General features: G+C 53.5%; 14 protein-coding genes and 2 non-coding genes across 16 annotated transcripts; 12 read left to right on the forward strand and 4 right to left on the reverse strand.

Annotated features, from left to right (window-relative positions):
- Positions 1 to 54: 54 nt before the first annotated feature.
- On the forward strand, positions 55 to 1287 carry PTI1 (cleavage polyadenylation factor subunit PTI1; the record flags this gene model as incomplete). The annotated part of the gene is made up of 1 exon (XM_002552859.1): positions 55 to 1287. The coding sequence occupies one exon, from the start codon at positions 55 to 57 to the stop codon at positions 1285 to 1287; it is 1233 nt and encodes a 410-aa protein (XP_002552905.1).
- Positions 1288 to 1403: 116 nt separating this feature from the next.
- Positions 1404 to 1517, reverse strand: KLTH0D04202r. Its single transcript has 2 exons — positions 1480 to 1517; positions 1404 to 1447 (listed from the first exon to the last, which is right to left on the reverse strand). It is a non-coding gene; the product is annotated as a tRNA-Leu (tRNA).
- Positions 1518 to 1889: 372 nt separating this feature from the next.
- On the forward strand, positions 1890 to 3152 carry AAT2 (aspartate transaminase AAT2; the record flags this gene model as incomplete). The annotated part of the gene is made up of 1 exon (XM_002552860.1): positions 1890 to 3152. The coding sequence occupies one exon, from the start codon at positions 1890 to 1892 to the stop codon at positions 3150 to 3152; it is 1263 nt and encodes a 420-aa protein (XP_002552906.1).
- Positions 3153 to 3684: 532 nt separating this feature from the next.
- Positions 3685 to 4599, forward strand: SED5 (t-SNARE syntaxin; the record flags this gene model as incomplete). Its single annotated transcript, XM_002552861.1, has 1 exon — positions 3685 to 4599. The coding sequence occupies one exon, from the start codon at positions 3685 to 3687 to the stop codon at positions 4597 to 4599; it is 915 nt and encodes a 304-aa protein (XP_002552907.1).
- Positions 4600 to 4756: 157 nt separating this feature from the next.
- SNF7 (ESCRT-III subunit protein SNF7) lies at positions 4757 to 5452 on the reverse strand (the record flags this gene model as incomplete). The annotated part of the gene is made up of 1 exon (XM_002552862.1): positions 4757 to 5452. The coding sequence occupies one exon, from the start codon at positions 5450 to 5452 to the stop codon at positions 4757 to 4759; it is 696 nt and encodes a 231-aa protein (XP_002552908.1).
- Positions 5453 to 6557: 1105 nt separating this feature from the next.
- Positions 6558 to 7205, forward strand: KLTH0D04290g (KLTH0D04290p; the record flags this gene model as incomplete). The annotated part of the gene is made up of 1 exon (XM_002552863.1): positions 6558 to 7205. The coding sequence occupies one exon, from the start codon at positions 6558 to 6560 to the stop codon at positions 7203 to 7205; it is 648 nt and encodes a 215-aa protein (XP_002552909.1).
- A 766-nt stretch (positions 7206 to 7971) lies between these two features.
- Positions 7972 to 8478, forward strand: SDH3 (succinate dehydrogenase cytochrome b subunit SDH3; the record flags this gene model as incomplete). The annotated part of the gene is made up of 1 exon (XM_002552864.1): positions 7972 to 8478. One exon carries the CDS (start codon positions 7972 to 7974, stop codon positions 8476 to 8478), a length of 507 nt encoding a protein of 168 aa, XP_002552910.1.
- A 212-nt stretch (positions 8479 to 8690) lies between these two features.
- On the forward strand, positions 8691 to 10118 carry TGL1 (sterol esterase; the record flags this gene model as incomplete). The annotated part of the gene is made up of 1 exon (XM_002552865.1): positions 8691 to 10118. The coding sequence occupies one exon, from the start codon at positions 8691 to 8693 to the stop codon at positions 10116 to 10118; it is 1428 nt and encodes a 475-aa protein (XP_002552911.1).
- A 79-nt stretch (positions 10119 to 10197) lies between these two features.
- On the forward strand, positions 10198 to 11695 carry CTK1 (cyclin-dependent serine/threonine protein kinase CTK1; the record flags this gene model as incomplete). The annotated part of the gene is made up of 2 exons (XM_002552866.1): positions 10198 to 10281; positions 10370 to 11695. The coding sequence occupies 2 exons, from the start codon at positions 10198 to 10200 to the stop codon at positions 11693 to 11695; spliced, it is 1410 nt and encodes a 469-aa protein (XP_002552912.1).
- A 401-nt stretch (positions 11696 to 12096) lies between these two features.
- SPC24 (kinetochore-associated Ndc80 complex subunit SPC24) lies at positions 12097 to 12690 on the forward strand (the record flags this gene model as incomplete). Its single annotated transcript, XM_002552867.1, has 1 exon — positions 12097 to 12690. The coding sequence occupies one exon, from the start codon at positions 12097 to 12099 to the stop codon at positions 12688 to 12690; it is 594 nt and encodes a 197-aa protein (XP_002552913.1).
- Positions 12691 to 12773: 83 nt separating this feature from the next.
- Positions 12774 to 13169, reverse strand: MRPL31 (mitochondrial 54S ribosomal protein mL60; the record flags this gene model as incomplete). The annotated part of the gene is made up of 1 exon (XM_002552868.1): positions 12774 to 13169. The coding sequence occupies one exon, from the start codon at positions 13167 to 13169 to the stop codon at positions 12774 to 12776; it is 396 nt and encodes a 131-aa protein (XP_002552914.1).
- Positions 13170 to 13381: 212 nt separating this feature from the next.
- Positions 13382 to 13708, forward strand: CMC1 (Cmc1p; the record flags this gene model as incomplete). The annotated part of the gene is made up of 1 exon (XM_002552869.1): positions 13382 to 13708. One exon carries the CDS (start codon positions 13382 to 13384, stop codon positions 13706 to 13708), a length of 327 nt encoding a protein of 108 aa, XP_002552915.1.
- An 84-nt stretch (positions 13709 to 13792) lies between these two features.
- Positions 13793 to 15910, reverse strand: APL2 (Apl2p; the record flags this gene model as incomplete). The annotated part of the gene is made up of 1 exon (XM_002552870.1): positions 13793 to 15910. One exon carries the CDS (start codon positions 15908 to 15910, stop codon positions 13793 to 13795), a length of 2118 nt encoding a protein of 705 aa, XP_002552916.1.
- Positions 15911 to 17317: 1407 nt separating this feature from the next.
- Positions 17318 to 18532, forward strand: ASC1 (40S ribosomal protein RACK1; the record flags this gene model as incomplete). The annotated part of the gene is made up of 2 exons (XM_002552871.1): positions 17318 to 17854; positions 18110 to 18532. 2 exons carry the CDS (start codon positions 17318 to 17320, stop codon positions 18530 to 18532), a joined length of 960 nt encoding a protein of 319 aa, XP_002552917.1.
- SRN24 lies at positions 17933 to 18019 on the forward strand. The gene has a single exon (XR_002432183.1). It is a non-coding gene; the product is annotated as a snR24 (small nucleolar RNA).
- Positions 18533 to 19032: 500 nt separating the features above from the next.
- On the forward strand, positions 19033 to 19368 carry SPG4 (Spg4p; the record flags this gene model as incomplete). The annotated part of the gene is made up of 1 exon (XM_002552872.1): positions 19033 to 19368. One exon carries the CDS (start codon positions 19033 to 19035, stop codon positions 19366 to 19368), a length of 336 nt encoding a protein of 111 aa, XP_002552918.1.
- Between the last annotated feature and the right edge of the window lie 124 nt (positions 19369 to 19492).

The following is a 19492-nucleotide window of genomic DNA, read 5'->3' on the forward strand; positions in this document are numbered from 1 at the left end:
TTCTCAATTATATCAACCTGGCGCTTCCTGAGCTGCTCCGGCTGCACTTTTAACATGTCTGATCCAAGATGGAGGAAAGCCAGGCACCTTTTAACGCCCGAGCTACTGTCTTCGTCAATTCAGATCACCAACTTACCAGCTTCGTGGAACGAAAGCACGATTTCATCGATAGTAGCTGGCTCGGGGCCTATAGTAAACGTCTCAACCAAGACCGATCCTCGGAATGGTAAGCTGCTTGGTATAACGGTCGATTATGCGACAAGTAAAGACAGTAAGCGCGCTTTAGATGTGCTACGAAAGATTAAGAAGTTTCCATGCGACCTCGAGCGTATCATGCCGAACAATAAGGAGCAGAAAGAGCCCCGCAAGCCGCTAGACCTCAACAGAGATGCCTTCCCATGGGAGTTCGGTCTCGAACTGCCGTTCGAACTGGTTTCTGAAGTGCCTCTGCCTAGACGTCCCACAAACCCGGTTCCCGTTTCCAATTCAGGGCCGTCTGGCAGTGACGCAAGCAGCGGTGTTGTAGCATTCCCCGACATCCTCAAGGAGGCCTCTAAGCACTTGCCGGGCCTTCAACCTAACTCTATGACGAGCCCGGACGCCATCTCTGCGAACCTGGGCAAAATCGCGCCGCTGCAGTTGCTTGAAATGATATCCAATCTGAAGATTCTGGCAAGCCAGGACGCTAACCGCGACCAGCTAACAAAGTTTCTGGCGTCGAACCCTGACATATCCGTGGCTGTGACCCAAGCGCTGTTGGAAATGGGGTTCGTGAACTACAGTGTGGTGACCAAGGTCATCGCGGAACAACCCGCGAGCAGAGCCCACGCATCGCCTGTTCCCAACAACGTCCAGTCAATCTACAGCAATGGCAGCACTCCTGGCACAACGCCGATGAACAACAGCGCTCCATTGAACACATTCACAGCGCCCGTGCAGCAGCCGCAGCCGCAACAGCCGGCTCCAGCTCCAGCTGTGGCGCCCCCCATGATGTTCAACGCTCCTCCAGTGCCTGCATTTGGGTTTAACGGCGTTGCTGGCCCCGCGCCCTTCATGCCCGCACCCATGGGCGCACCCATGGGCACGCCAATGGCGCCACCTGTTGTGCCGCCCATGCCAGTCGCAAACGGCGCGCCCCGCGTGAACACCATGAAGCTGGCAACGTTACCTCAGAACCAGCAGGATATGATCAAGCAAGTTTTGCAGCTTTCGCCAGATCAAATACGACTGCTACCGCCAGGCCAGGTGGCTATGGTGGAAAACTTTAAGCGAGAGTACCTCATGTAATGCTACTGTATAGTATAATAAGAACAAAAGAACGCAAGAAACCTGGCAGACCTCATCGGCACTGCGCAGAGTACTGCTCCGGTGTGTTGATAATTGTTCATCTATGCAAAAAATAATGGTTGCTAAGAGATTCGAACTCTTGCATCTTACGATACCTGAGTGTTCCGTTGTATTACAACGTTAAGAGTGACTCTTGAATCAGGCGCCTTAGACCGCTCGGCCAAACAACCATTTGTTGAAGAGGTAACGGGTAAACAAATATAAGTAGTCTTTCCTCAAACACATGACTGCTCATAACTACTCTATGGCGCCTTCGACGGGGCGAAGAAGTCTATCATCTTTTATGTGGGTACATGTAGAAGACGGACTTCTTGGGCGCGTACTTTGGTGATGATTAATTGTCTGGCGGACCGGTACTCCGGCGGATCGCTGCGTCATTCCGCGGCTCCAACTCAGCGTAAGGGTGTCTCTCTTTCTCCATTTGGACCTGGTATATAATGACTCTTTTCGCTGTGAAAAAATCAGAACCAAAGGGCCATTGATCAAGCACTCATCCCAACTTATCAAGCTTGGTAACCGCGAGCAGAAAACCGATATAAGCAATGTCCTGCACTATTTTCAACAACGTTGAGCAGCTGCCTCCTGACGCTCTTTTCGGCATCAAACAGAGGCTTTCTCAGGACCCTAGACCTGTCAAGGTCGATTTGGGCATCGGAGCCTACAGAGACGACAGCGGGAAGCCATGGGTGCTTCCTAGCGTCCGTGAGGCCGAGGAAGTGATCCGCCAAGACCCCGGCTACAACCACGAGTACCTGGGTATCTCTGGGCTGACCGCTCTCATCCAGGGCGCCGCCAAGGTGCTCTTCGGCGAGGACTCCGCAGCGCTCGCAGAAGGCCGTGTCGTGTCGACGCAGTCGCTTTCCGGTACCGGTGCGCTGCACGTTGCCGCAAGATTCATCTCCAAGTTCTGCGGCGACAAGGTGGTGTACCTGTCGGACCCAACGTGGGCCAACCACAACGCCATTTTCGAGACCATGGGCCTCAAGACCGCTACTTACCCATACTGGGATGCTGCGTCAAAGTCGCTGAACCTAGAGGGCTACCTGGAGGCCATCAAGACGGCTCCAAAGGGCTCGGTGTTCGTGCTGCACGCGTGCGCCCACAACCCCACAGGTTTGGACCCCGACCAATCGCAGTGGACCTCCATCCTCGACGCCATAATAGAGCGCGAGCACATTGTGCTGTTTGACTCTGCGTACCAGGGCTTCGCCTCCGGCGACCTCGACAGAGACGCGTTTGCGGTGCGCCTGGGCCTGCAGAAGCTGGCCGATGTCAGCCCTGTGATCGTGTGCCAGTCCTTCGCGAAGAACGTCGGCATGTACGGTGAGCGTGCCGGGTGCTTCCACCTGGTCCTGCCACGCCAGGACGCCTCGGTCGACACCAGCGCCATCAAGTCCGCTGTTTTGTCCCAGCTGAACAAGATCACCCGTAGCGAGCTGTCCAATCCTCCCGCCTACGGTGCCAAGATCGTGGCCACGGTGCTCAACACCCCACGCTTGACGGAGCAGTGGCACAAGGACATGGTCACCATGTCTTCTCGTATCATCAAGATGAGACATGCGCTGAGAGACCACCTGGCGAAATTGAACACCCCAGGTAACTGGGACCACATTGTCAACCAGACCGGTATGTTTTCCTACACCGGCCTGCGTCCTGAGATGGTCAAGCGCCTGGAAGAGGAGCACGCCGTGTACTTGGTGAGCTCTGGTAGGGCCTCCATCGCGGGGCTGAACAGTGGGAACGTCGAGTACGTCGCAAAGGCCATCAACGAGGTCGTGACTCATTTCGGCGGAGCCAAGTTGTAGATTTATCGAATACATACCGCTACTGGACTACATGAAGAGAAGAGCTCATTAAGCCGCGTGAAGATAAGAGTTAATGAAGCTGTGCGAAGAGCGGAGCTGATGAAACTGCATAAAGAGACCTCGCGGATAAACAGCTGCGCTCCGAAAGAAACGCTTGGCCTGTTCTAACGCTGAGCAGGGCTCGTCAAACACAGAAATCACTTTCTCGCATCGCCCCCTTTGCTGCTCTATTCCAGCGAGCTTGAAGTTGAGCCTGAACGCGTCTGTCTTGTGTCCCGCAGACATGCTAATGGCTCTCATCGGGATCGGTGTTCCGAACGGGTAGCCGCCAAAGCGCTATAGAGCACTATGTACGGATAAGGTGGCCGCTGATCATGATTGCACGTGATGTATATCATACACGTGATTTTTGGTCACGTGATTTGAATCTCGACTCTCCCGTACTACGTGATATCGAGTCCGGTCCAATTTGAAACTCAAGAGCTAAGTCGTACACCAAGGTTCTGCCAGGATTCGCCCCGCGCCACGTAGCATGGACATCCGCAACCGAACCACCGAGTTCCAGCGCTCTGTGTTCGCATACAGCAAGCGAAACGGGGGCGGCGCCCCCAAGCCCGCGGCCGGCGATGCCGCGGCGCGCAAGTCAGAGTTCCAGCAGAAGGCGTCGACCGTCGCGCACGAAATTGCACAGACCGCACAGCTGCTGGCGAAGCTGGCGCAGCTCGCCAAGCGCAAGCCCATGCTCAACGACAATCCCGTCGAGATCGCGGAGCTGACGTACGTGATTAAGCGCAAGATCTACTCCGTGGAGCAGAGCATGCTGGAGCTGAGCCGACTGGGCGGCAAGCCCGGCGCGCCGCTGCCCGCGCAGCACTCGAAGAACGTGATGAACCTGCTCAACACCAAGATGAAGAACATCAGCGGCGACTTCAAGAGCGTGCTGGAGCAGCGGCAGCGGCTGGAGGCCACCAACAGGGACCGATGGGAGAAGCTCAGCGCCCAGACGGATGACGAAAAGGCTCGGTCGCCGCAGGTTCAGCAGACCTACAACAGCTCGAATCCGTTCATGTCGTCAGTGCTGGAGGAGTCGCCCGCGGGCGGCTCCGAGGCGCAGCTGGCGCTGCCCCAGGACTCGTCTATGCTGCTGCTAGAGGAGCAAAACGCGTCGAGCGCGTACCTGCAAGAGCGCAGCCGCGCCGTGGAGACGATTGAGTCGACCATCCAGGAGGTGGGGAACCTGTTCCAGCAGCTCGCGCACATGGTGCAGGAGCAGGGCGAGGTGATCCAGCGGATCGACGCGAACGTGGATGACATCGACGTGAACATCTCCGGCGCGCAGCGCGAGCTGCTCAAGTACTTCGACCGTGTCAGCAGCAACCGGTGGCTCGCAGTCAAGATCTTCGCCGTGCTGTTCGTGTTTTTCCTGGTCTGGGTCTTGGTCAATTAAAGGGACGCCGCGAACCGGCATTACAGATAGAGAGATATGAACATAGAAAAAGGTATCTAGTGTGCAGTAAGAAAGAGGAGGGGTTTGAGTGAGCCCGTGCAAATAGAGAGGAAGGGGGAGACGGGGGAGAAGCCACACGCCGAGCACGCCCTGCGCGTCATAGCCCCATTTCGGCCTGTAGCTCGCGCAGGGCCCGCTCGTCCTCGTCCTCCTCTTCTTCCTCCGCCTCGGCGTCCTGCTCCTGGCCCGCCGGCAGTGTTGCCGCGTGCGGCGTGGAGACCTTGCCCAGCGGCACAGAGGGCAGGCCCTGCGGCGGCGCCACGACCTCCTGCTTGACGGACTCCTGCGCGAGCGCCGCGAGCTCTTCGTCTATCTCGTCCTCGTCGACCTCGGCGCCCGCGTGCAGTGGGCGCGAGATCGCGTCGGATATCTCCTCGCCGAGCTCCACCTGCTCGCGGATCTCGTCCATGGTCTCGTCGACCTTGTCGATGTCCATACCCTTGTGGATGTTCTTCATGGCCGATGCACCCTGCTTCATGGCCTTCATGGTCTCGAGGTTGAGGTTTGCGGACTCGATCGAATACAGCTGCTGCTCGAGCGAGTCCATCTGCGCCTGGATCTTCACCAGCTGCGACTCGTACGTCTTTTTGCGCTTGAGCGCGTTCTTGGCCCCGGTCTTGTTGTTCTTGCCGAGCAGCGTGCGCGCTTGCTGCTCTTGCGACGCCACCTGTGTTTGCAGGTGCGCCTCCTTCTTGCCCAGGAGCGTGATGTGCTCGCGAAGGTCCAGGATCGCCTTCTTGGGCGCGTCCTTGTTCTTGGAGGTCGATCCTCCGCCGAAAAAATACGACAACATGCCAGACAGTGCGATGTGGTGTGGCTTTGCGGTGCTTACTCGACGCTACCAGGCCTGTGCCGTCGTGTTATTGTGCTTGCACGACTTGATGGCTCCTGGGTCGATCCTTTGGCTAGCATATGGAGGGAGCAGGACAGATGTGTTGATGTGCCGTCGTACGAATTTGAGCACGCGCGCGGGCCGGCGACTCGTAGCGAGGCCACGCACGGGCTGGTGTGCCAGCGAACCAGTGCCCAGGGGAACTGGACACCGGGCACATACTGGGGACACCCAGATGTGCCCCTCCGAGCGCGCGAGCTTGCGGGGGAAGGCCCATACGCTATATCACGTGACTTATATTGCATCTGAAACCGCGCGGGAGGCACTGGTGGCGCTGGCAGGGCGCGGCGACCTTCGAGACTGGCCCTCTATAGCCGCTGAGATGCGTGCTTGATGCACCGCGTGCTGGCCGGCCGCCCACGCCTCGCCCTCGCCAGTTTTCTGGTGCCCAGCTCGAGGTCGTGCTTTCTTATCACTTTTTCCAAAACTGTCACGCAGCGAGCACGCGACGGACGCACAGATCTCCTCTGAACATGGCTCCAGGCCGTTGAGGGCCCTCCGAATTGCGCTGCCTGCGGCCCTGCGGACGCCCCGGAGGGTCAGAGCCTCCAAAAACCAGACAGTATCGGGTCCCGCGAGAAAAATAACGCATTGCGCTATTTGCCGAGCCTTCGAGCCCTGCACAGCGCAAGCACGCAGCGTCGCCCTCCCAGGACAAGACGTGCGTCCGCCTCGAGCCGGATGCGTGTCTCATGAAGTACCGGCCCGTGTAAGCATATGGCCCGTTTTGCGCACAGCTGCGCGCGCAGACGCACGCACAAACGAGCGTCCCCCAGACGGGCCGAGTACGTGCATTCGCAACGTCAAGGACCGCCCGCGGCGCGCGGGGCCCCGACGCGGCACTTCTGCTCGCAGCTCGTTTAGAGCCAAATATCGGGTTGTGGTCACGTGCGGCGTCGCGCGGGACGAAAGCACCTGTAAATTGGCACTTTTCAGCGTTTTGGTTCTCCGGACAAGCGAATAACCTACGCATCGCACCAGGAAACAGCGATTCGCGGCGCAGACCATGCATTCGGAGTCGAATACGTCGCCGCAACAGCGGATCATAACATCAGAACAGTGGGTGTTCGATCGGCGCGGGTCGCGCGAGGAATCAAAGGCCGGCGGGCGGCCCAAGCGCACGCCCATCTCGAAGCAGGAGCGGGAGCTCCGCCGCAAACAGCGGGAGCTGGAGAACGAGCAGCTGCAGCAAGAGCACCAGACGGTGGCGAATGAGAACGCGCGGCTGAAGGCGGTGGTGGCGCGGCTGAAACAGGACATCGACGCATACACGCGGCTGATCCTCGAGGCCACCGCGCACGCATCGCCGGCGCCCGCGCAGGCGGTGGCACAGGCTCAGTCGACGCAGGGTCAGGCGGCGCGCGAGACCCAGGACCGGGGCGTCGCGCTGCCTCAGCAGGCGCTGCCGCAGTTGCTGGACGAGCTGCCGCCGATGGAGACACTGCTGGTGAACACGGCCAAGAGACGGAAACACGCCGCGGCGGGCGGTGTGCGCACGGGCGCAGGCGCGGACGCTGGCGCGCAGGAGCAGGACCCGCCGGTGCTGAAGAGCACGCACGCGGACGTGATGCTGGCGCCGCAGTCCGCGGAGGTGGGGCCCGAAGAGGTCGCTTTGATGAGGAAGCTAAAAGACGTGCTCGCGGAGATGGAGTAGGCGACGGCGGAGAGTGGGAGGGGCCCCGGGGCAATGTCCTCGGGGTCCCGCGACGCCGGCGACGCCCGTCACAACGCCCGCCGCACTGATGGCACCCCCAAAATATACGCGTGCGCACGCAGCTTGCGCACCCGTGGAAACGACAGTTACGATTAAGTAGAAGGCATGAAAACACATTCGGAGTTAGCAGGGCACACCGCGCTGCGCTGGGCGCGGTGCGCTGCGCGGGCGTGGAGACGACATGTCGGGCGCGCACGTGATAAGCGCGTGACTAGCACGTGAGCTAGATCTCGACATCACGTGCTGTGATGGCGTCACATGACCTTATCTCCTGGTCGCGATGCACGGAGACCCGGTTTCCTCCGATCGGAAACCCAGTCGCGACTATCAGTCACGTGCCCTCCGGCATCCGCACGCATATAGCTATGCTATCACGTGCCTATCACGTGCCCGTTGGGCTCCGTGTGCCGCGATGGCCCATATCGGTCCCGATCCTGGCCGAGATGGCTCCCCATGTCACACGCATCTTCGTCCTGATAGCCCAAGAAAACAGCGGTATAAGAGAACGTTAAACCCCGGAACTCGCCCGCGGTCCACCACAAGAAGCAAGCGCAACGACACACAGCGCAGCTCCACACCCTACAAGCCATCGCCGGACCACTCCCAAAGCGCTCCTCGCCCTCCGCACCAGCTTCAGTCGCCTTAATCCCCCTCGCACGCGCGTTCCGCTCTCCCCGGCCCTTCACAACTACCCTAGCATAAAACCATGTTCTCGCTCGGACTCAACTCGGGCGCCTTCTGGGCGCGCCCCCTCCGCACGGCGTCGCGCCGCATGATCGCCACGGCCAAGACGTCGCCCGCGCGCCAGCAGGAGATCCTCATCGCGCAGCGCAAGAACAGACCCGTGTCGCCGCACCTGACCATCTACCAGCCGCAGCTGACTTGGTACCTGTCGTCGCTGCACCGTGTCAGCGGTGTGATCCTCGCGTTCGGGTTCTTCGCCACGACCATTGCCTTCGGCACCTCCGCGCTGCTCGGCCTGGGTCTCACCTCCAACAACCTCGCCCGCTGGTACCACGAAAAGGTGCCCCGCTGGATGGACCTCACCGCCAAGGGCTCATTCGCCTACCTGTTCGCGTTCCACTTCGCCAACGGCCTCCGCCACCTGATCTGGGATGCCGGTAAGGCCCTGACGCTCCGCGGCGTCTACACCACGGGCTACGCAGTCATGGCTGTCATGGCTCTCGGAGGTACCTACTTGCTCACTTGGTGAGCGTACGCGCGCGCACGCGTCTCCAGCCTGCCGCACGTCATATAATCACTATTTATAGCCACATATGTATTTATCAAGGCCCTTTCTCTGCCTGAGTTTCGCGAACTCATCGCAACGAGGCACTCTCTAATTTCCGTATATGTGCCCGAAAATTGTGACACTTGAGCTCAAGGACTAAAGACCAGACAAAATCCTGGCGAACTGGATACAAAATGCCCACCGTCGTGCCCTTTCTTGGGCGCATCTCCTTCACGGACTATGTCATATTGTTCCTAGTAAGCCTCGAGAAGCTCCTGGCTGTCCTGCTCAATTGCATCCCTCAGGCGCTGTTCGACGCCGCAGCGCTGCTAATCAACTGCGTCACGCGCAAGGCCGTGAACCCTGTGGACGCGATGGCTCGGCAGCTGCGCGACGCGCGCGGTATCCACGAGATGGGCCGGCTATTCGACGTGGACATCGAGGACCACATTGTGCGCACTGAAGACGACTACCTGCTCACGGTGCACCGCATCGCGCCCCGCGAGGGCAGTAGCAACGGGCAGGTCGTGTACCTCCACCACGGGCTGCTGATGTGCTCGGACGTCTGGATGTGCAACACGGCGCGCGAGCGCAACCTGCCTCTGGTGCTGCACGATCTGGGCTTCGACGTGTGGCTGGGCAACAACCGGGGCAACAAGTACTCGACCCAGCACCTGTACCGGCGGCCAGGGTCCCACGAGTTCTGGGACTTCTCCATTGACGAGTTCGCCTTCTTCGACATCCCCAACTCCATCGAGTTCGTCCTGGAGCACACGCAGCTGCCGCAGCTCATCTGCATCGGCTTTTCGCAGGGCTCCGCGCAGACCTTTGCATCGCTGAGCGTGCGCGAGGACCTCAACTCCAAGATCAGTCTCTTCGTCGCCATCTCGCCCGCGATGACGCCGCAGGGCCTCCACAACCGCATCGTCGACTCGCTGCTCAAGTCGAGCCCGCGGCTTATGTATCTGTTCTTCGGCAACCGCATCCTGCTTCCGTCTGCGACTGTCTGGCAGAAGACACTGCACCCCACCATATTCAACTTCATCATCGACGTTGCCAACCGCGTCTTGTTCAACTGGCGCTCGGAGAATATCTCGCCGCACCAGAAGCAGGCTTCTTATGCCAAGCTCTACTCCACAACCAGCGTCAAGAGCGTTGTACACTGGTTCCAGATCCTGCACGCGCAGAAGTTTCAGATGTTCGAAGAATACGACATTGTCATAAACTCCTGGAACCCGACACGCTCATACCAGATTACTACTTTTCCCACCCGAACTAACATTCGCATCCCGGTTCTACTGCTATATGGAGGCTCCGATTCGCTGGTCGACATCGAGGTTATGAAATCCAACCTGCCTTCGAGCCAGGTATTCGATGTCATGATCCCAGAGCACGAGCATCTCGATCTCATTTGGGGCAGGGATGTTGCGAACCTGGTTATTCCTAATGTTCTCCGCTTTATCTGGTTCTTCAACGATGTTAAGGCTCTCGACAAAGAAGCCTCTTTCGAGGGCGATGCTGACGACTACGACGACGCAACTGGCGCCCTGGACTCCGTTCAAGACCTCGCAAGTCCTTTCAATAAGTCTTACAGTGCTAGTACGTCTACTAAAGATATATAGGCCCGCGACACGCTCGGCAAATTGGTATAAATCTTCCTGTTTCCTCATCGCATTGGGCGATGAGCTATGTGAATAAAGCATGTTGAAAAACTGGAAATTATACTTCTTGGTGCTCAGACATCGAAAAACGACAAGATGCATAAAAACAACCCCTCTTTTGGACGTATGTAACCGTTTATCAACACCATTTGATTGCTTAGCTCCAGTACTAACAATGTGTTTTTTTTCTAGAGCGCAAAGGCTTCAGAAAGAGGACAGGGCCTCGCCCAACAGGGCCTAGCGACGCATCTCGAAACGGGCCCCACAGCGCCTTCCCGGAGCGCTCCAATGGACACCAAGTCAGTGCGGCGGGTTCTTTGGGTCCCGAAAGAAAGAGGCCGCGTGTTGGCAACTCGAGGTACGCCGGCTCGCGCTACCAGGATGCGGGGTTCCACAGTTCGTCGAAGCAACGCCTCAACGTTCAAAACATCCCCACAGGACACAGAGACGTACCAAAGCGACAATCTCGGTACGATCCAGGCAATGCAAAACCTAAGGCAGTACCTGTGACGGTAGTGGTACGGGAGCGTGACTCATCAGTCTACGAGCGCATTCAACAAGTTGGTGAGGGTACATATGGGAAAGTTTACAAGGCTAGGAACACACTGACTGGTCAGTTGGTTGCACTGAAGCGACTGAGGCTTGAAGGCGAGCGTGAGGGTTTTCCTATCACCTCGATCCGGGAAATCAAACTACTGCAAAGCTTTGATCATCGCAACATCAGCACACTCTCCGAAATAATGGTTGAGTCCCAAAAAACGGTTTATATGATATTCGAATACGCAGACAATGACTTATCAGGTCTGCTCATGAACGAGCAAATTGTGTTGTCCAGCGCCAACTGCAAACATCTGTTTAAGAGTCTTTTGGAAGGTATTCACTATCTGCACAGCAACGGCATTTTACACAGAGACATCAAAGGCTCTAACATACTAATAGACAATAAGGGCCAGCTAAAGATCACGGATTTTGGTCTGGCAAGGAAGATGCGCGATGACTCGGACTACACCAACAGGGTTATCACACTGTGGTATCGCCCACCGGAACTTCTAATGGGGTCGACTAATTACGGGACCGCAGTTGATATGTGGGGCTGCGGATGCCTGCTGGTAGAGCTTTTCCAAAAAACCGCCATTTTCCAGGGGACAAACGAGGTCGAGCAACTAAACGCTATTTTCTCTATTATGGGAACGCCTAGTGTAGAACAATGGCCCACTCTCTTTGAGATGCCATGGTTTTTTATGATGATACCGCAGCAGAATCGCAAGTATGAGCCAAGGTTTGATGAGAAATTCGGAGCCGTACTACCATCGCCGGCAGCCGTCTCTCTGGCCAAGGGCCTACTTCTGTATGATGAGAAGCGCAGGTTATCAGCCAGCGAAGCCCTGAGGCATCAATATTTCCGCGAAGAACCACAGCCGCAACCTCTTGACCTTTCGGGATTCGATGGCTGGCATGAGTTTGAGGCCAAGAGGCATAGACGCAAAGAAAGAGAGGAGCAGAAGCGGCGCGAAAAGTCAGAGTCCCAAGGCAGCTGACAGACGCATAGTTTAAAATCCAACCTTTTGTATGCTATTTTGTATACATAATAATATATCTTGCACAGTTCTATCTGTGTTTGCCTAAGAGCTCTTCTTCGAAGCACCGGTTCCCTCCTATGAACCAAGATGCATGAATCTTCCCTAATTGACCTACCAGATGGTCGTTACATTGACGAGACATGGTTTCAAACTGTCGATTAGTCTCCTTCAGATTCGCCTGGAGAGTTCTCAGTTGCTGAGCCAAATGCGCATATTGCCTAGCTTTGGATTCATTCATCCCAAAGTAGGATCTCTAAGGGCTTTTCAGGTGTTTGTCAAATTAGAATTTTTTGTTTACCTTGATGGAATAGCGATGATGATAAGTTTGTTGAACAATACTAGAATCAAGAAAGCGAGGAATGTCGGAGGAAGCACTAATTGAGAATCCTTCCAACCTTATACGGGAGACCAGAACTAATTTTTCGATAGTCAATGACACCGAAGCTTTGTCCAACATCTCCAAAAACCTGAATGAGTTGCAGCGGATAGTAAAAGAAAAACTGGATCGAAAGAGCAACGAGCTCAGCCAGTCAGAGTCTGCCTTAGAGAAAAATGAGGCTAGGTTGGATACCCTGCGACGTGCCAGAACTGAATCAGGTTCAGGACAGTTGCAAGGGGGAAGTTCGGAAGATGTCCTCGAAATGGCACGGGAGCTTGAATCACTCGAACGAAGGCTTGTTGAATTAAGGCAAGAGGTCGACCGCGGGTTAGAACAGCTGATAGAAAAGAACGCAGACGATGGCAAGGTACAAGAACTTGAGGAGAGCCAAACTGAGGACCCCGAGCATAGAACAAATGTCTTGAAAATACAACTCTACCGATCGCTAGGCGTCGTGTTAGACGCAGATAATAACCGAGCGCTGATCAGCAAAGATGGGACTTTGGACGTTGTGCCGGTCGGCGGGGATGCAAGCGCCTATTTTCGAACGAAATACCTGTGGGACCGGATATAACTTGGAGTATTGTTACGCGCTATATATATTGGCAGGGAAACTATGTACATGCTAAGGGGGGACGCCGAGAGGCACGGATGCTTTTAAAAGAATGCAGGGTTTCTTCTCTGTGTGATCTTGGTCCATTTTGGCAGTTTGTGAATGCCCTTTCTGTAGCCTTTGGCCTGTTTGTTGAAGTACGTGTACTTGTCCTTGTAAGACATTTGTGGTTCGTTAGGGAATAGCGAAGGCTTGTTGAGCAGGCGCAGCTGCTTGACACCGGGCTTTAGCTGTTTAGAACTATTGATGGCCTCATCGTACGATATACCCTTTTGCACGCTCCGCTCAGCGTGGAGTCCCAGGTTCAAGCTCTTTATAACGCTATCCACGTCCTGCAATCTATGTCTTTGTCTTTGCTTCTGCGGGCGTGACATTCTCCATGGTATTTTCCAAAGCAGGCCTCCAAGTAGGGTGTTCGAAGATTTGAATGGTCCAAACATTGCGGCTAAGCTGTACCTGAACTGTCTTTGTTCACTGACCAGTTTGTAGATGAATACTGTAATCTAAATTTTTTAAACAATTTTGTAGGCTAGAACTAATGACAGTTCAACAAAAGGTGAAGAATAGCTCTATCCCACGCTTCCGCACTAAGACTTCAGCATAGTTCTAAGGACGCTTCATTAAAGCAGTCATAACGGAACCGTACAACTAAATGGCACAAGAACAAGATACACCGCAGGCTCGTAGGCTTCCAGTGTGGGTTCTGGGACCTCGGGAAGAGAAGGAGGCACGTCAGAATCTAAAGAAGTTTGCATACAGTAAGTGCGATGAATATGTTAAGGCTATGGTGGAGTGCTCGAAATTACATGGATTGAAGGTTTTTCCAGCTTGTGAACCCCAACGTGATAAAATGGCTGAATGCATTCTATCGTACCAGGGTGATAACTACTTGGATCAGCAAAGAGATAAGTTGGTCCAACGGAAGATTGAAAAGCTTGAAGAGCAGCTTAAGCAACAGCAGCAAAATGAGCTAAAATGAGGGAATTGCGAGAAGCGTGTAAATACTGTCTTTGATAACAACACAAAATATTTATGACTGATGCTGGCGGAAGTGCCGTGTTTCTCAGAACAGATCTAGAAGATCCTGAGTATTGCTGGATTTTTGCTTCTCATCCTTCTTGTTCAAGGAAAGGTCCGCCATGGAATTTTCGACGGGAGGCGCAGGAGAACTGAGACCAAAGATATCGTTGAGGTAGTCGACAGTAGAGCCTTGTGCCTCGCTCTTATAATTACTGTTAGAAGCTGCTGGCCAGTCATTGTCAAAGTCCAAAAGATTATCTTCATTCATGTTCTTCAAGATTTCGTCTTGTGCCATGAACTGCAGTTCATCAAGCTGCTTGCCCTTCAAATGATTGCCTGACGACGATTTGGGCTTGGTCATTGTCGACACAGGTTTGAAGTACACTGAGCTTAATAGGGACAGCTCTCTCAGCAATGTTTCCAGAAGTTCAGGCGAAAACGTGTCTAAGGTAGTGGCTATCTCGGGCAGCGAAGAGTTACACAGCTCGTTGATTAGCCCGTCGTGAGAGCTCTCAACAGACAAGCATCTCCAGTACATTATAGCCATATCGCGGACATCCACCTCATCTGTGCTGGTGGTTGCAAGTTCCAACAGGTTTTGCAGCATAGACCCTGGGAGAATAGAGTGTAGTTTCACGACACTAATAAGTAGGGACATCTGAGTTAGACTTTCTTCCTGTGTAAAAGAATCAATGGACGCCTGCAACTTCCGCTCGACGTTGTTAAACTTTTGTGGAAATTGGCCTAAAAGCCAAATGTAGTTGCACTTCGCATAGTCTGTCTGCAACAGATTCTCAACGGAGCTCCATGCTTCCGCCAGCGAACAAACCTGTGTAACCATACCCTCCTGATCTGGTCCAGCATGCCTCAGAAGGTTGCACATAGCCACGAGGCAGTCGTCTTGGAAGGAGTCCCTTGTATTACAAAGCTCGATGATGATCTCTAAAACCTTTGTGATGAACTTAGGTTCTGAGTATTTCACGCCAAGCTGTGAGAGAGCCAATATGGCGCGTGATACAAATTCAGGTTCGAACTCCATCGCGTACTCCTTGAGTTCTGCAAGTAATAGTGTACATTGTTTCAGGTTTGAGGGATCCACTAGCCTCACGAGGGTATCAATCTTTTCTAATTTGACGTAGAGTGGGTCATTGAACTTCACGTAAAATATGCGTAGTTCTCGGGACAAAATATGAGGATACTTTTCAAGCACTATGCGGATGTTTCTCAGAGCAACATACTGCATTTCCGGAGGTGTTGACATCAGTGAAACGAGCGCTGATGAGAGTTTTGAGAATATTGGTGACTCAGTGTTTGCCTGAACCTGCGGCAAGTTTTTGATGACCACTTTTATGGACGCCAATACAACAGCAGCATTGACGTGCTGCAAATGAGGAGTAACTCTATCAATAATTTCTTGGGCCTCCAAAGAGTCTTTAGCCGTATATTCGGCCAGGGCGCCTAGGATAATGATACGGGCCCATTCTGTGCATTCATTTAGTGCTAACAAAAACTGTGAAACATGGCTTTGAATGAGCTTAGGAAGTGGTACTACGGATTCATCGGCCTCATAGATGTCTGAAAGAGCTGCAATGGCGTTAGCAACAACCATGGGGTTGGAGTCTTCAAGGGCAGAAATCAGATCTTCAAGTACGCCTAACTCCTGGCAAAGCTCTTTGTTCAAAGCAAAGAGCTTGGCAACACATATAACCGCGGTTTTACGAACATATGGATTGTCGTCTTGAAGTGTCTTGCGAAGCGGAATCTCCACGTACTCAAGGATTTTGTCAACACGAATCATGGACATTGTTCTGATGGCCATACAGCGAATAAGCGGATTAGTGTCTTGGGCGTCGCTCACAAAAGTGTTCACGGCTAGAATGCAGAGTTCAGGATGCGTTTCAGCGTAGTTCATGACGTAAAGATACACTAGCTTCTTCTGCTCAACGTCGGACGTCGCTATGTTTTTGAGAATATCAGGGAACAATGAGGACACATCCTTACCAAGAGTCATTTGCTGTATCGTTTTCTTGATGGCATCTTTCCGGGTCTGAGGGTATTGAGAGACCAACCCGTTTCTGAGCTCGAAAAGCTCACCCTTTTTAGAGATCTTAGGGGCCACTCTGGTAGCGTTCTGGATGAACTTCTTCAGCATCTTCTCCATGGTGAGAGGATGTGCAGTTGAGTGGCTGGGGGCAGGCTTTTCTGGCAGGTTCTGTCCGTTCTGAGGTGTTGTATTGAATCTCACAATTCTGATCTTCAATCGCCAATTATTTCGTCGGTGGTGATATAACGCTACTAGTAACGGAGCTTGAACCACGTATGACCTTAAAAATGGCCGGAAAGCCGTTATGAATTCTCAACTTATGATTCTCGAGCCAGCAGGGTTCTCGAGACACACATATTAAGTAGCTTTTTGACTTCATCGCGATCCAGCATGCAGATTGCGATACTTGGTTGGTCACGTGATTCACACACCAGCCTGGCTATATTAATATACTATACTCAGTGTTCTTTGAGCATTGGCAGATGTTCCCGGTTCTACGGGTCTCAAGCGAGAAAGTGCGCCTTCTCTGGGTTGCGCCCTTTTCTAGTTTCTTGAATGTCGTGGTTCTCTTACAAAACATTATCGAGAGTCTAGTGTCACTTTATAGGTTTTAAGCGACAAACTTTAGTTGAGGCAAGAGGCTATGTGTTCTATACATTCCCTATAAATATCTTAAGCGAGCTTCAAGCCCACGGAACAAACCAGGCCAAAAATCAAGCTGCTCAAGAGCCCTAAGCTCTGAGGACGCGGCACAACTTCAGTAGCGGGTCTACAATAAGTATGACGCCTAATATATATATATATTAATAGCCTGTTTCAATTACGTGGATTGAGCGCTGGCCCTTAGAATATGTTTGAAGTGGCAGTCTGCAGACTTATTAATCGCAAGCTCTCAGCGACAACTGTTCTCGAGAGATGTCCGTGGACCCCTTCCTAGTGGTTCCCCACGCTTCAGCATAATAATCCACCAAGTCACATGACCCGAGCTAAGCTGCTCATCGATAGGTCACATCAAATCCACGTGATGAGAAATCGATTCCTAATGCCGTTCCGGTCCGCCTAATTCCGCTCTCTCGAAGGCGACCAAGAGCTTTCAAGAAAGTTTCGTAACTGATGAAAAACGCTAAATTCCGTGGAGGTAAGGGCGGATAATTTTGTATTAAAATATGTCCGGATGTTCGCAGTCATGCGCGGCGCGTGCTGTAAACTGCGGTAAAAAGCATCCGCATCCTTACACCCTTGGGCGAAAATCTCAGCACGGTGGATTCTCGTATATAGTAACCAAATAAACGTGACCATTTCTGGATTTTGATTTCGTAATACATAGTACATACTGGTCTCAGATCCGGACCCAGTTATTCGCCCACGCAGAGCGGCGCTGGAAAATTACTCGCTTCCAACCATGCACGCATCGCGGCCAGCGTCTCGGGAAACCGGCGGGGCCTGGTGAAAATTGTTTAGCGTTAACTCTTGACCACCACTGTTTCCTACCAGAACCCATTAACACTCCCCATACACATTACAATGTCTTCTGCTGAGGTTCTAGTTCTAAGAGGTACTTTGGAAGGCCACAACGGCTGGGTCACTTCGTTGGCCACCTCTCCAGCTCAACCAAACTTGTTGTTGTCTGGTTCTCGTGACAAGTCTTTGATCACCTGGAAGTTGACCGGTGACGACCAACAGTACGGTGTCCCAGTCAGATCTTTCAGAGGTCACTCTCACATCGTTCAGGACTGTACCGTCACCCCAGATGGTGAGTACGCTTTGTCCGCCTCGTGGGACAAGACCGTCAGATTGTGGGAACTAGCCTCCGGTAAGTGTATCCAGAGATTCGTTGGCCACAAGTCCGACGTGTTGTCCGTCACCATCGACAGACGCGCCTCTCAGATCGTGTCCGCTTCTCGTGACAAGACCGTCAAGGTCTGGAACACCTTGGGTGAGTGTATGGTCACCCTGTTGGGCCACAACGACTGGGTTTCCCAGGTCAGAGTTGCTCCAAATGAGACCCCAGAGGACGAGACCGTCACCGTCATCTCCGCCGGTATGGACAAGGTCGTCAAGGTATGTTTCTATTTTTCAATCCCGAACAACGTTGGGTGGGCCCTTGCGCAAATTGCGCCGCTAATGCTGCTGCTGTCCCACACATGATGTTATACTATATTTGCTACTTCGGACGGGCGCTCGCGCCCGAATGAGACATATTAAATCACCAAGATCTCTGATGTGAGAATAAGGACGCAAGCAGCTGAGCGGCGCACCGCGCCCTGGCAACCCGGCTCAAGCGCCGTGGTTCCCTTTACTAACATGAGTTTACAGGTCTGGAACTTGCACTCTTTCCAAATCGAGGCTGACTTCATCGGCCACAACAACTACGTCAACACCGTCACCGCTTCCCCAGACGGAACCTTGGTTGCCTCTGCTGGCAAGGACGGTCAGATCATGTTGTGGAACTTGACCGAGAAGGAGGCTTTGTACACCTTGAACGCTCAGGACGAGGTCTTCGCCGTCGCCTTCTCTCCAAACAGATACTGGTTGACCGCCGCCACTTCCTCCGGCATCAAGATCTTCAACTTGGAGGAGAGAAAGGTCGTTGACGAGCTGAAACCAGAGTTCGCCGGCTACACCAAGGCTGCTGAGCCTCACGCCATCTCTTTGGCCTGGTCCGCTGACGGTCAAACTCTGTTCGCCGGTTACACCGACAACGTCATCAGAGTCTGGCAAGTCATGACTGCCAACTAAACCAACTCTGCCAATCCGGAGCCCATTTAGTTTATGTAGTCTAATCTGATTCAAATAGTACCCGAAAAAGGTGACCGCGCGTCAGGCGTCGCGTAGGGATAAAATGACACGGAATTTAGTTAATCTCTCTCATCCTGCTGTACGACAAATTCACGTGAACTTCACGTCTGCTCCCCTAGTTTATAAGGGGTGCTTTCTTCTTTTTTTCGCTGCCCAGTCCTGCTTATGTAACAACCCCCCGCAAATGTTCTGGCCGTACGGGCGTGCTCTGCGCCAGTAAATTTTAGACCGGGCAAAACGACTGCGGACTAGCGCTTTTTAGCGGTGGTTCTCCACTTAAGAAGATGTGACCTGCTAAGTCAGGACGAGGAGAGATGGCGGGAGAGGCATCCCTTATGCGTGCCAAAGTCTGACATATATAAGGGCATGACTCGACAATCTGCGACCTGTAGATTCTTGCACACTTTTAGAGATAGAGCACAAAACCACAGAATTTTAAAATGGGAGGAATATTTGATGCATTCGAAGTTTATAATAAGAAGAAACACTCTTCAAACCCACATATGTTCGGAAACACGTCCAACACAGGGGGCACAAAGACGGACTACGTATACTCCAGTGAGTATCGCGCGCCCAAGAAAAACAAGCTCATGAAAGACGAGCTTTTGGCTCCAGACAGCGAGCACGCCGACGGCGCGAAAGCGATGTTGACCGAGAGCGCAGCGCAGGCCGGGACGCCAAACATGGTGGACTTGTCGAAGCTGTCGCAGCACGAGCTAGAGAGCTTAATGAAGGATTTGCGTAAGGGGGAGCCTAACAACCGCGTGAACTTTTGAGCTGTGCCCGGGCAAGGAGCGCGAGGGGCGTGCAGTGTGCTAGAATTAATTACTTAACTGTTTAGAATCGTTATAGGAAATGGATCTTGTATTTTTCGGAGGAGCGTCTGCCGCTCGTGGTCGC

This window comes from Lachancea thermotolerans, assembly GCF_000142805.1.
Source record: "Lachancea thermotolerans CBS 6340 chromosome D complete sequence".
NCBI lineage: Eukaryota > Fungi > Ascomycota > Saccharomycetes > Saccharomycetales > Saccharomycetaceae > Lachancea > Lachancea thermotolerans.